Source organism: Pollicipes pollicipes, unplaced genomic scaffold (assembly GCF_011947565.3).
Source record: "Pollicipes pollicipes isolate AB1234 unplaced genomic scaffold, Ppol_2.1 Scaffold_4295;HRSCAF=5057_pilon_pilon_pilon, whole genome shotgun sequence".
Lineage (NCBI taxonomy): Eukaryota > Metazoa > Arthropoda > Thecostraca > Pollicipedomorpha > Pollicipedidae > Pollicipes > Pollicipes pollicipes.
The window spans coordinates 29,432,899-29,446,175 of record NW_023596461.1 but is presented as its reverse complement, the minus strand read 5'-3'; the positions used below and the strand labels follow the sequence as shown (position 1 = coordinate 29,446,175).

The 13,277-nt window shown below is 52.6% G+C and overlaps 1 protein-coding gene across 3 annotated transcripts in view; it reads right to left on the bottom strand.

Moving 5' to 3' along the window:
- Positions 1-13,277, bottom strand: part of LOC119096403 (anoctamin-7) — a 45,684-nt gene that overhangs the window by 24,755 nt on the left and 7,652 nt on the right. For 2 of the 3 annotated variants that reach the window (XM_037219283.1, XM_037219284.1), the window contains exons 2-3: positions 3,967-4,203; positions 1,826-1,933 (exon numbers count right to left, since the gene is read on the bottom strand). In XM_037219283.1, the coding sequence (XP_037075178.1) occupies positions 1,826-1,933; positions 3,967-4,203 (345 nt within the window). Of the gene's footprint in view, positions 1-1,116; positions 1,188-1,825; positions 1,934-3,966; positions 4,204-13,277 lie in introns of those variants that run through there. The other variant, XM_037219285.1, reaches the window with a different exon arrangement.

Below are 13,277 nucleotides of genomic sequence, written 5' to 3'. Positions count from 1 at the left end.
GATCAACACCAATTTGTGGATGGGAAACAAACAGCAGGGGATAAGCTACAGTCACAACGAATACGACGGGTGGCGGCCATGGTGCTCTCCTGAAATCGTGCTGTTCAAATGACAACTACCGCGTGTTGTGATCCTGACGGCTGTTGTGCGAGACCTCGATGGCCGGGCCGCAGGGCAGCAAACAGAGATGGACGAACAACCCGACCGACTGTCACTTCACCTCAGCGCGTCAGCGAGGTCGAAACATTGATCAGGTGGCCACACAAAGCTGGCGGCGCACGCGATTACGGGGGCAGTCTGGCACACGGTGGACGAAACGAAGACAAAAATGCGACAGAGCTAGTGCAGTGTGTACTTTAATCTAGCAAACCATTTTCGCAAACGTGTCATTTTCGGAGCCCTACTCTCTACATCTTGTTAACCGGAGCACATTTCGAAAATAACAGAAAAAAGCTCGGCTTGGCCACACAGAACTGAAACAATACCCGAACCCTTTGAACGCATTCGAATGACAACCGCCCCCCCCCCCCCGCCGCTGTCCCAGCGGCTTCCCGGCGGGAACGCGCGGGCCTGGCCCCGATAAGCAATCACGTGTGACCAGCAACTGGTCAGCCACCGCGCCCCCACGGACGGAGTCGACCCTCGGGCTGATCCAGCCCGCTGACTGCGTGGGTCGGTAACAGCGAGGCGCGGTCTGCTGGCCAGCCGGATGAGGTCTGCGGTGGCCGGTCCTGGTGACCGCTGAGGCCGGTCTGTCGGCGGCGGGCAGCGGCTCGTAGCTGGCGCCCTAACGGCCGCGCTGCCTGACCGGCGCCCTGGCGGAGCCGTAATGGCCGCCATAGGGGCTCAATGGGACAGGCGGGCGGCTCTGCCGGCGGCGCTCGATGAAATGCAGGCTCCCGCAGGCCCGTGCTACGCTCAATGGCTTACCAAAAGCTCGATATGCGGGTCTCGAAACCATTGGCATGCCGTGCCCGTTCGTGGAGAGAATTGGCAGATTACGCCAGCCTTTCATACGAAATAGCCGGTCTCACCGTTGACCGAATCCACATGAGCGGTTACGTCTCCTGCAAGCGTCTCCGAGAAATCACGATTTTTCATGACCCGGCTACTCACGATGCGGGCGAGGAAGAGTTCCATCTTGGGGCTCATCTGGATAGATGTCATGCGCAGTTGTCCCTGCACCTTCATGCGGGTCACCGAGTCGAGGAACCCGTCCATGTACCGGGGCCCAATCGACTTGCGCGGTGTGATCCGCTCACGCACCAGGCTCAACAGGGGCTTCCAGGAGGGCAGGTCAGGATAGGAGAGGTCACAGCAGGTCACGGGCACACGGATGTGGGAGCAGATGTGCACGGGTTGCTGCCATTGCTAGGGTAGACGCACGACATAAAGTCGCTGCAGGTGCGGGTGGGGTGAGTCGCTCATTGGGCTCATGGATACTTGGTTGTCTGTGTTTTAATACTAGCTTCACTTTCAAACCTGTTTGTCTCCAAAAGTCAGGTGGCTCTAATTTTGCATAAGGCAACAAAGGTATCACTAACATCATGCTCGTGTTCGCTCACATCGCTGCTTATTGTACCTTTTGCCTATGGAGACATACGGAGCAAATTAGAAATGCCTGCTCCTTAAGGAAGCTTTCGCTTGGGGATAAGCTAATGGTGTTGTCTAAACACACTACAAGCTGCTCGACCGAACGTCGAATGAGCACATAACTTCGGCGTCTGAGGACAAGGACATGAATCACTGATGACCCCAAAGCCCAAACACAAGCAGCTGCACCCCGCCAGAGCTAGAGTCTGTCGCTCGTCTAGCTAGAGCCTACCTGCAGCGGCGCTTTCATCTTCAGCTCCTCAGCCCAGGTGCACAGCACGTCCCATGGCGCGTGGAGCTTGATGAAATGGATGGTCTTCTTCGCCCCGGGCACGATTTCCTGCCAGGGTCGTCTCCGTTACGATCAACGTTGTGCTCATCTCCATAGCAACGAAGCAATCCCTTTTAGCCTCAGGCATTCCCACTTGACTGGATGGAGCTCCCAGAAAATCATTTCCTTATTTAATGATACAAGTTGTTAAGTTCCTGCTGATTGACAGGTGACAAGTTAAGTTTTATCAGATGTTCACTCTGTGCGCTTACATAATTTTGGAAAGTCTTGACTTCAACGTCGGCCACATGGAAATACAATGGTCTTCGCAATATCATATCACCTACAGCGGTATGTTCAGGAACGACGGCGCGCCGGCCAAAAATGCTACAGTGACGCCAGCAAAGGCAAATCGCTGCAAATTCTGCAGCTTTCTGGGCTAACAAGACATTGGTGCGTATCAAAATGTTCGCTTTCTTGCATAACAAACAGACATACGGCAAGTTTTTCGAGCCCCGTCGTTACAACGCACACTGGAATACCGTGCAATACCAGAGTCAGACACCAAGAAACAATGAAGCGTGATGTCAGGCAGCCACGAGCAATAGAGCGTAATGGTATGCAGCCACGAACTCAGCGTGGTCTGTCAATTTATGATACACGCGAATCGACAATATAAACGACCAGAATGCGCTAGATCGTCTCAATAATTGATGCGATGCCACCGGCGTTTTAATTTGACCGAGGTTATCATACAGCGCTCGCGCACATTAAAGTCACAACGACATCCGGTATGCCAGGTGGCAATAATGTTACCATGCACATCCATTTAATCTAGGTCCGCCCCTTTATCTGACGTCATATGCGAACGCTAGAGTCCACAGCCCCTCATTTCACAAGCCACTGCGTTCAGCGCCGCACATTGAGGAAACCAAGGATGCGACACAGCTCCGGCTGGTCATATTGCCGGGCAGACCATAGCATGTAAATGACCTCTGAACTGTAGTTACGTCCGACTGGGCCATTGCCAGTCCGTTGCGGAAGGCGCAGCTCCCTCATATGAACCAGCACCACATCAGCATGCATACCCTCTTCCGTGCCGAGGAGAACAAATGTAAGTGCCAACCAGCAAGCCGGAGAAACACATCATAGTACCCAGAGCAGGAGACCAGGAAATCAAGCTGAAACTACGCAGATGAGAGCCGCACAAATTTCGCAAAATGTGTCACGTGAAAATGTAATATTTAAGGGGCCTATTACACGTTTGCATGGGGAATTTTCCTAATATGGTCGTCATAAGATGCCGTTCTGTACTTCACGGCCATGCTCTTTTTAAGATTTTGAACTCTCTTGCTTGACGCGCGCGAACTTGTGCTGTCTGTTTCACGCTACCCTAAAAACGCAACATTTGTGCCCCTGCCTCACTGGCAGTATTGTGCTGATGCTCGATTAAATATGGCCACTGAAACATTCGTGTTTGCAGTGGTTCAGTATCGACTGTCTCCATGAAGGAAGTTAATTGGATAACAGTCAGATCGAACTGCCGGTGGCTTGTCTCAATCACGAACCACGTTTTGTGATAAATAACACTGGCATTCGGGCAACTACTAGTCATGACCGACATGAGGCTGGGAATCGAATCACTAGAGCATACCGCCGCAACCGAAAATGCCAGTCCAGGTAAATACATGCCACTACGGAAAAATACACCACTACACCATGAGAAAAGGCCAAAATACACGCATATAACACCTGCACACGAATCTACACGCGTAGACCTTCCACGCCACCATGCTGCGCTTAGGAGTACGGCAAGTAAGTCCCACCGTCCTCTACAGTGGCAACTCCGACACGGCCAGTCTGGCAACGACTCTGACGTCATACAAATTTCCATGACGTAATCTTGCGGTGAGGTATTGGATGGCATATTCACTAAATAGTGAAACTGAAAAAAAGAAAAAAAACACTGCCAACGAACCGGCAAATGAATTAGCGAAAGTTTTGCTCTCCCCTTCCAACTCCAGCTCAGGTTGTGGATACCAGCCCATCCAGCCATCTTATATCACTGGCCAGTCCCATCCCGTCCGGACCAGCCTACCCACCTCCTCCATCTCCAGGCCGGCCTTGCGGAGGTTGGCGCGGAAGCGTCCGCGCCAAGCCTCCTGCTTCAAGAAGCGCTTCTCGGCCAGCCGGCCGCGCACTTTGCCCTGGATGCTGGTGTCCTCGTAGACGAGGATGTAGTCGATGCGGCGCTTCTCGTCGCGGAAGAAGCAGCTGTCGAGCTCGGCCGGCAGCTGCGCGTCCTTGCGCCGCTCCAGGTGGTACTCGTTGTTGTGGTTCTGAGGCAGGCGACCAATGGACGGTAAGACGCCGGCGTCGACAGACAAACACCTCTATCAATATTAATGGGAAATCACGGGCAGATGGGAACAACAATATGCGCAGGTTCTTCAATAATTTTTTTCAGTGCCACGTATGATTAAATGGTGATTTGCGTGCGCACTGGATCAGCTAGTGTGCTAGCCTACCACCTCAAGTTTTGTATCCGATAGACGCAAGCATTCCGTCACCTTTTACCGTCACCATTCGCTTTCGTCGAAACGATTGTTTTTAAGTCGGGTAAAGTAGTTTCCTAGGGCTTGCGATCCCAAGCCATACCGCAAGTAATAAACTTTTTCGCTTCCACGCATAATGAAAAGCAACAAAACATTCAGAGGGTATACCAAGTTACTGAAAATGTAATTGGAAATCGGGAAGTTTGCACGTTCTGCATGGTCTACCTACTGCACGAATGCACTGCCAGAGCATACACAGGTGTTTCTGCGCGATGCCCTCGCCCAGCCTGGCACCTCAGCAAGCCGTCGGCAGTGTCAGACGTCACGTGGCGCAGTTCCGCCAACGTTACGGGGACGGGCGACGGCTGCGTTCGCTCCGTCGGACCGCGCCTGTCGACGTTTTTCACCTTCGCCACTCGTGTTTACTTAGCGGTCGCCGGGTGACTGTCTGCTGTTTGGTCGGTCGGCGCCACGCTACTGCTACGGCGCAGCAACGCTGAGTGCAACCAGCGACGTCAAACAGGTCTGGATGGTCGTCTCCTGGCTTATGGCCCTTCGAGTCAGAACACTTTGGAACGGTAAATGCGGTGTGGAAGAGCCATACCGGGAGTCGAGCGCCAGGGCAGGATTTCGAAACCGACGGCTTCAGGAGGCAAGGACATTTTTCAGCTCGCGAGGCAAAGTTTAACAACTTTTGCGACGAAAACAATTTCGAGAGTTAAGTCACGGAGGACAGATGAGACGGCCCACGTGCTCCACGACGCCACGCCCAGCTTCCGAGCAGCAGAGTGCGGAAATGGACGCCGGTCTCCTCCCGCGGTGAGGCTCTATCCGCGGATAACCACCCGCTGGCGGTACAGGCCGATTTGATAATGTCCTCATCCTCAGACCGCGGGGTGGCGGTCGGCCATAATGGCACGGATCCGGAGAGCCTCAGTACCGCACCGAGTGGATGTCGACGCTAGCGAGGCACTTTGGCCAGCCGTGGGAACTGACAGGGAACCGCTTAAAACGGCCTGAATACTGTACATTTGTGTAATTGTGTAAAAAGGTATATATATATATATATATATATATTTATGGTTATATATACACACACATATATATATATATGTATATATCTACACACACATATATATATATATATATATATATATAACCATAACTTGTAGAGTTCTGAGATCCGTGGTACTGCTTCCCTGTCTTGTCACGGTAGGCCCCGATATCAGACCCCACCAACGCCACGTAGACTTGTGGCAACCATAAAAAGCTGAAGTTCTTTCATTGCACCACTAGTTTGATAGCGTCAGATGGCCTCTTGCGCAGCAGAGTGAGCGTGGCTGGATGTATGGATGATCGAATGGACGGACTAGTGCTTTGCCCAAACGAGAATCGAGCGTGCAAGAGTTGGGTGAGATTGCTTAGTGTTTGCCCAAACGAGAATCGAGCGTGCAAGAGTTGGGTGAGATTGCTTAGTGTTTGCCCAAACGAGAATCGAGCGTGCAAGATTTGGGTGAGATTGCTTAGTGTTTGCCCAAACGAGAATCGAGCGTGCAAGAGTTGGGTGAGATTGCTTAGTGTTTGCCCAAACGAGAATCGAGCGTGCAAGAGTTGGGTGAGATTGCTTAGTGTTTGCCCGAACGAGAATCGAGCGTGCAAGAGTTGGGTGAGATTGCTTAGTGTTTGCCCGAACGAGAATCGAGCGTGCAAGAGTTGGGTGAGATTGCTTAGTGTTTGCCCAACGAGCATCGAGCTTGCAAGAGTTGGCGGTATCATTGCAAAGCTGAGGCGTTTGTCCCTTAGTCATCGGCTGGTCCAACTGGTCTGGACTGGTCACAGGAACAAGCCATGTGCTGCGAAGGCTCAGCGCTGAGCTCCCATCAGGTGTGTTTGGTCTAACCTGAAACCGCCTATCCCCACATTTAAAGGGCGTGTGCCATCTTTTCATGCTTTCACTTATTGTTAAGACGCGTCAGATTTGATCGGTTTAGAAGTTTCTCGGAATCGTTCTGAAAAGTTCAAAATTTGAGTTGAAGTAGCCGCTCAAGCGGGAGAAATCTCACTGAACTCCCTGCTCACCACTTTGAAAGTAATACATTTCATTTGCCCCGTTTTTTTAATGTTCGCGCTCTGTAACTTTTGCAACACAATACTTTGTCAAAATATTGTGCAATAAATCCCACGAAAGCTTGAAGCACTCTTTTTGGAGTAAAATGTATGCAAACATCACGCTATTATCCCGAGAATTCACCGAAACGTTATACCATGGCTATGATTTTTTTTCTTTAGCGTTCAGCATAGTGACCCTGTTCGAAGCGCACTTTGGCTTGGGGAAACGGAGAATTATATGGCCTACAGTGACGTACTGGTTCAAACTTCAAGCAATGCGCTTCTCGGTAATTGGCCCTTACCGCTCGCTGTGGCAATCACAAACGTTAATCTGTACTTATGTTATTCATACCAGAAGAGGCATCACTTTTACGTTCGCAAGCCCGCAATGGGTGGGTAGAAACAGCTCAAAAATAGTACCTCTAACCCGTAACAGCTGACAACGCCCATCAGGAGATTCTGCCGTCGTCATGACGGCGTAGGTCATGACAACTGCAGCTGTCGTGGACTCGGAATAGACTCTGAGGCTGCCCAGAATGGAAAATGTGCAGTGCTGTTATAAAGCGTTGAGAAGTAATTTTGACTAACAATAATTAAAATCTATATCCCTATTACGTCTTGATGGTGCTGCAGCGGCACTACATTATGTTATATAATAGGTAAATTGCCCTGAGGTTTTACCAGAGCAGGTTGTTGAAATATGACCCATAGGTGAGACGCTCCCTTTAGCGAAAACGTGTGAGGTGGTTTTGCGGCATCTTTTTGCTTTATACAGCTGTGAATATCATCATAATGCTATGGACAGGTACCGTATCCTATTCACAGCGATGCTTCATCCAATAGATGAGTTTAAGTCCCGATGATAATGGCCATGTCCGTGAGCACAAGGATGCGCGCGCCAACGAAAGCCCCGATCACGATGATGTGTATTACTCTGTCTGCAGACTATGAATACGTGACTGAATGCAAACGTAGATAGATAATGCACAGGGACTTCGTTTAAACGGAATCTATGCTACGAAAAGAGACAGTGGCGGGTGACCCACGTATGCCAATGGCAAGGACATAGTCCGTACATGCGTACGAAAGTGGGGCGTAATTGTTTGGAAAGGCATGTAAAAATGCCAAATCGATTCAAACACCACGTTAGAGCTTGAAGAAATGGGCCTATGATTTCAATTCCAATAACCATTTAAACCCACAGTTGCCGACATACGTCGTGCCCCGCTATACTTAATTCGTTCATAGCGTTGCAGATAAAAATGTTTTTTACATACTTTCCGAAGGCGACGCTCCCTCTTTCCGTCGAACAGTTCTACTTCTTTAAGCCGAGTAAGCGGCAAAACATAAGCAACAGACGACATGCCGTCCAAGAGGCACACTTGCGCCAAGTTAGATCACCTCCTCAATCATCACGATGCCGACGACTGACGAGGCTGCACACTTTGCTATGGCATTAGATATTCAAGTCGCAGCATACGGCTCCACAAAAATCGCGTGGCAGAGCTCGCGGGCGGGAGCGTTCAACAGACCGGCAACAGACCCACAGACAAGACTCAAGGGCAGCGAAATCTGTCGGAGCCCGGCACCCGCAGCTCAAGCTTTATCTCAGACGCCAGCCCCTGATCCGCCGGCGGCGGCCGAGCGGTCGGCACCCAAAGCCCTGAAGGCGTTCTCGAGCCGGGGCGAGCACGGCGGCCGGCGCCGGCGCCCTCTCGGCGCTGAATTATTGCCGCGTCCGGCGGTGATCTTCGCCGACAGGCGGACTCTGATGGACTGGCCCCCCGCGGCGACGCCGGCGGCCGGAGACCGGGCCTGGCTAGACGGCGCGGCCGCGGCAGACAGCGGCTAATCGGGGTGATGCATGTGTGACCGCCGGTCTGGCTCTGTACTCACCGCCCGTATGAAGATTGGGAGTACACGGGCCTGGCTCTGTACTTGCCGCCCGTATGGAGATTGGGAATGCACGGACCTGACTCTGTCCTCGCCGTTCGTATGGAAATTGGGGGTACATGGACCTGGCTCTGTACTCACCGCCCGTATGAAGATTGGGAGTGTGTGGGCCTGACTCTGTACTCACTGCCCACATGAGGATTGGGAGTACGCGGACCCAGCTCTGCACCAACGCGTGTAGACACTGAGAGCCTGCCGACCCTGCTTCGTACTGACGCGTGCACTGACTGACCTGATGACGACACGCTCGAAAGTCAAAGATGACATTTCAGTAAAAATGATGTATGTCAAATCGGCCATTTTGTGAACTGCTTCCACATGCAAACTTCTGTGACGCCAGCGGTGATAAAGCTGCTGCCGTAATAAAACAGCCATACTGCCGGTGTCAGCCTCCGGAAGACCTACGTACTTTCTCTTATGCATGACGAAGCTCGCCTTCTTCTGAATCGATAGACGAACCCAGCGGTATATAAACTGGATATGGCGATGGATGGCAAGGCGAGGGATGGCGAGGATGAGAGGATGGCGAGGATGAGACACACACTTCTGGACTAAATATCACACACACACACACACACACACACGCACGCACGCACGCACGCACGCACGCACGCACGCACGCACGCACGCACGCACGCACGCACGCACGCACGCACGCACGCACGCACGCACACACACACACACACACACACACACACACACACACACACACACACACACACACACACACACACACACACACACACACACGCACGCATCAGCGGTGGACTACACCCACAGGCTGGCAGCTGTTTGCTGCGACAAGACTGTTCATGTGGTCGGCATACAAGGACATAAGATAGAATAGTTGTCTGCAGGTGGCAGCCATCTGCCTGGATTGCACCAGATTGAACTGGTTATTTTAGAGGACGTCCGGAGGATGCATAAACAATATCCGGTGCTCCACCATGGTTCCAAAATCATTCCAAAGTACTGCCGTACGCGTAATGCGTCGTGTAAATGATACTGAAATATTTTTGTGGGCGATTTCAACGCCGTGCGAGATGTACCCCTGATAGCTTGACGCAGTGACTGGCACGAGGTATTCCTTTCACGGATGGAAAACTGTTCGGACTACCGTCCTCGTCTGGTGTGTTGGCACGCACACTTGTAATGCACGCTCTGGTGTGTTGGCACGCACACTTGTAATGCACGCTCTGGTGTGTTGGCACGCACACTTGTAATGCACGCTCTGGTGTGTTGGCACGCACACTTGTAATGCACGCCCTGGTGTGTTGGCACGCACACTTGTAATGAACGCTCTGGTGTGTTGGCACGCACACTTGTAATGCACGCTCTGGTGTACATACTTAACAAACCAGACGAGGACGAAGTGGGAAAATTATTTCATCCATGTGGGCCTCAATGTAGCTTACGCTTTAAGCTGCTTCTTCATGTTCAAATGGCGTGTGCGCAGCGCAGAGCATGTGCATCGTTCCGAAGCATGTTTAGTCATTAAACGTGGATTAAGACGGCAGGGATTGCACCCACTCATGCGACAGTCAGCACGGGACGACCAGTTGGCACAAGTAAACATACAATATTCATGCTCCTGACAAAGGGCACCGCTAGTGCGGAAATTAAGCTGCGCGTTGGAGAAGTTATCGGCACCGGGTTCGATTCTCCGCGGTGCTCGTCTCTTCCTCGCCTCGTGTCAGTTTCAGGGGCAGGCGACGCCATGTAGCCTCACGGCTGTGTGCGGAAGCCCTAATGATATCGACACTGTCCTTACGACACTTACTGTCAGCGGACACGTTCAGTGCAACCATAAATAGCTCATGCAATAATTTATTGAAAATGCGCACACCAAAGAAAAGCTAAGATTGAAAACCATGTCCAAGTGCTGCCATATTTCCTGGCAGTAGCCACTTAATTGCCCCCGCCAGGAGCCATACGCGTAAATCCCGTCACATCTTATCAAAGTTGAGGCCTTATCTCGTTGGAGCCTTATCTCGTTGAGGCCGATCTCGTTTTAAGCACCGGTGTCATAGCACCTCCATCTCTCGGCTGAGAGCGTCTCCCGGTTATTACGTCATTCATCTTTCCCAGATTTAACGTCAGCAATCCCGTGGGACAGCCGATATATTTGGCCGACGGCGTCACGTTCGTCTCTTGGAGACGGGGTTGGGCGGGTAGGGTTAATCCACCAACCATGACGCCGATTCGCACACGTCGGCAATGGAATATAGCACAATCGGGTGGGGGAGTGGGGGCCAATTTAACGTTTCGGGATATCAAACAGTAAGAAAGCTAGAAACACAAAATGTACAGGATAGGTAGGGATCTATGAAAATCCAGTTTTGTCAAATCCTTAGGGCTCTGGGTCGTAATATTCTGATCTAGTAAAGCCAAGCTTGATCAGACCGAGAGCAATGTTCGAAGTGCCTAAGCCCTCCTCAGGCTATCAGCTTTAAGCTAGATACATCTTCTAGACAAAAGCTCACTCGGATTCATATCTACTGATGACCTTATCTGACTTTTAGAATGTTAGTAGGAGCCAGAAGCCATGGCCAGAAAGCATTCGATATCATTTTTACATTTGAAGTCAAAGTTAAATCTAGCGTCAGGATTTAACCTAGGCGGCAAGTTCCTCAAACCAAAAGGCAAATCAAGGCAATTTTGGGTCAGTGACTTCAAATGACCTCCACACAGTAAAAAATGTTGACGCTCTTTTGATAAAGGCGTTTGAAATAAAAAGTGTCACAAAGAACCACATAAAGCAAGCATTCAAGTACATAGGCAAGTTGGTTTCGTACCTCAACCTGGCCCCCCTATCTGACCCCCGGTCAATGAAATTAGTTGCATTCCAGATTTTAACTGTACAATTCTCTAAGACGCCACATAAAAACTGCATTGCGTCGTCTAAATCTACCCAGCCAAAAAGGACCAAACGGCCAAAAGGACCCTCTTTTCTGGCCGTATCTACTCTGCAAGGCGGAAGGGGCCGAAATCTTGCGCGCCGTGCCTGGAAACGAATCAGCGCAGTGTGTGCTTGGCATGAAACACCGACGGTGGGTCGCTCTCACCCATTGGCGGAGAATGCAGCGAGGAAAAAATTCCAGCGACTACATAATTTCCATCGAAATGGGCAGAACCAACACATTGCTGCACAAAGGACACCCACCCTACCATGTCACAACAAGGTCTCCTAACATTTCCAACGCGTGCACTTAATAACAGTTACAATATTGTGTTTGAGATGTTTGTATCGCACTCAATAGCCACTAATCAGGCTTCTTCGCCTTCAAGTTGATTTTGGTAATCTCCAGACTATGCTGTTCGAGGAGATAGATTGGGGTGGGGTAGGGGGGCAGCAGATTGCCTCAAACTTGAAAAGATTAACATATCGTTTTTAGAACAGGACCCACTTGTGTCGCAAATAAGAAGGCCGACAACAGCTCCTGATCTTGCATCGTGTCATCAAAATAATGTTTGCTTTCAAACCCAATTCTAACCTCCCTTTTTCTCGCCACCTCTCAAGTCTTCTTGTCCCGCTGAACTTGATTGTCCGCGGCCACTGCGAGCGTCGGCAAACGCCGCTGCTGGCGCACGGCCACAGGGATTCCCCGGCGATACCGCGCCACCCGACGCAGCCGAGTCTGCAAACGCCGCTGCTGGCGCACGGCCATAGGGATTCCTCGGCGATACCGCGCCACCCGACGCAGCCGAGTCTGCAAACGCCGCTGCTGGCGCACGGCCATAGGGATTCCCCGGCGATACCGCGCCACCCGACGCAGCCGAGTCTGCAAACGCCGCTGCTGGCGCACGGCCATAGGGATTCCCCGGCGATACCGCGCCACCCGACGCAGCCGAGTCTGCAAACGCCGCTGCTGGCGCACGGCCACAGGGATTCCCCGGCGATACCGCGCCACCCGACGCAGCCGAGTCTGCAAACGCCGCTGCGCCGGCGGAGCCGCTGGGGACGCCCATCTGTCGGCTTAGAGCCGGCCGGGCCCAGTCACAGCTCCGCTCTAGCGCGGTCGGGCCCAGTCACAGTTCCGCTCTGAGTGCGGCCGGGCCCAGTCACAGCTCCGCTCTAGCGCGGCCAGGCCCAGTCACAGCTCCGCTCTAGCGCGGCCAGGCCCAGTCACAGCTCCGCTCTGAGTGCGGCCGGGCCCAGTCACAGCTCCGCTCTGAGTGCGGCCGGGCCCAGTCACAGCTCCGTTCTGAGTGCGGCCGGGCCCAGTCACAGCTCCGCTCTGAGTGCGGTCGGGCCCAGTCACAGCTCCGCTCTGAGTGCGGCCGGGCCCAGTCACAGCTCCGCTCTCAGCGCGGCCGGGTCCAGTCACAGCTCCGCTCTCAGCGCAGCCGGGCCCAGTCACAGCTCCGCTCTGAGTGCGGCCGGGCCCAGTCACAGCTCCGCTCTCAGCGCAGCCGGGCACAGTCACAGCTCCGCTCTGAGTGCGGCCGGGCCCAGTCACAGCTCCGCTCTCAGCGCGGCCGGGCCCAGTCACAGCTCCGCTCTCAGCGCAGCCGGGCCCAGTCACAGCTCCGCTCTGAGCGCGGCCGGGCCCAGTCACAGCTCCGCTCTCAGCGCAGCCGGGCCCAGTCACAGCTCCGCTCTGAGTGCGGCCGGGCCCAGTCACAGCTCCGCTCTCAGCGCGGCTGGGCGCCACAGTTTAACGCACACCAGCCGCCTTTTCAGCATTTGAGATGCTTTCAGGGGTTCGCATCCACCAAAAAGTCATTATTTGATTAGGTATATAGAAGATTACTGCGTCTGCTGCTGATTTATGTGGTGCATTTGTCCATTTCTA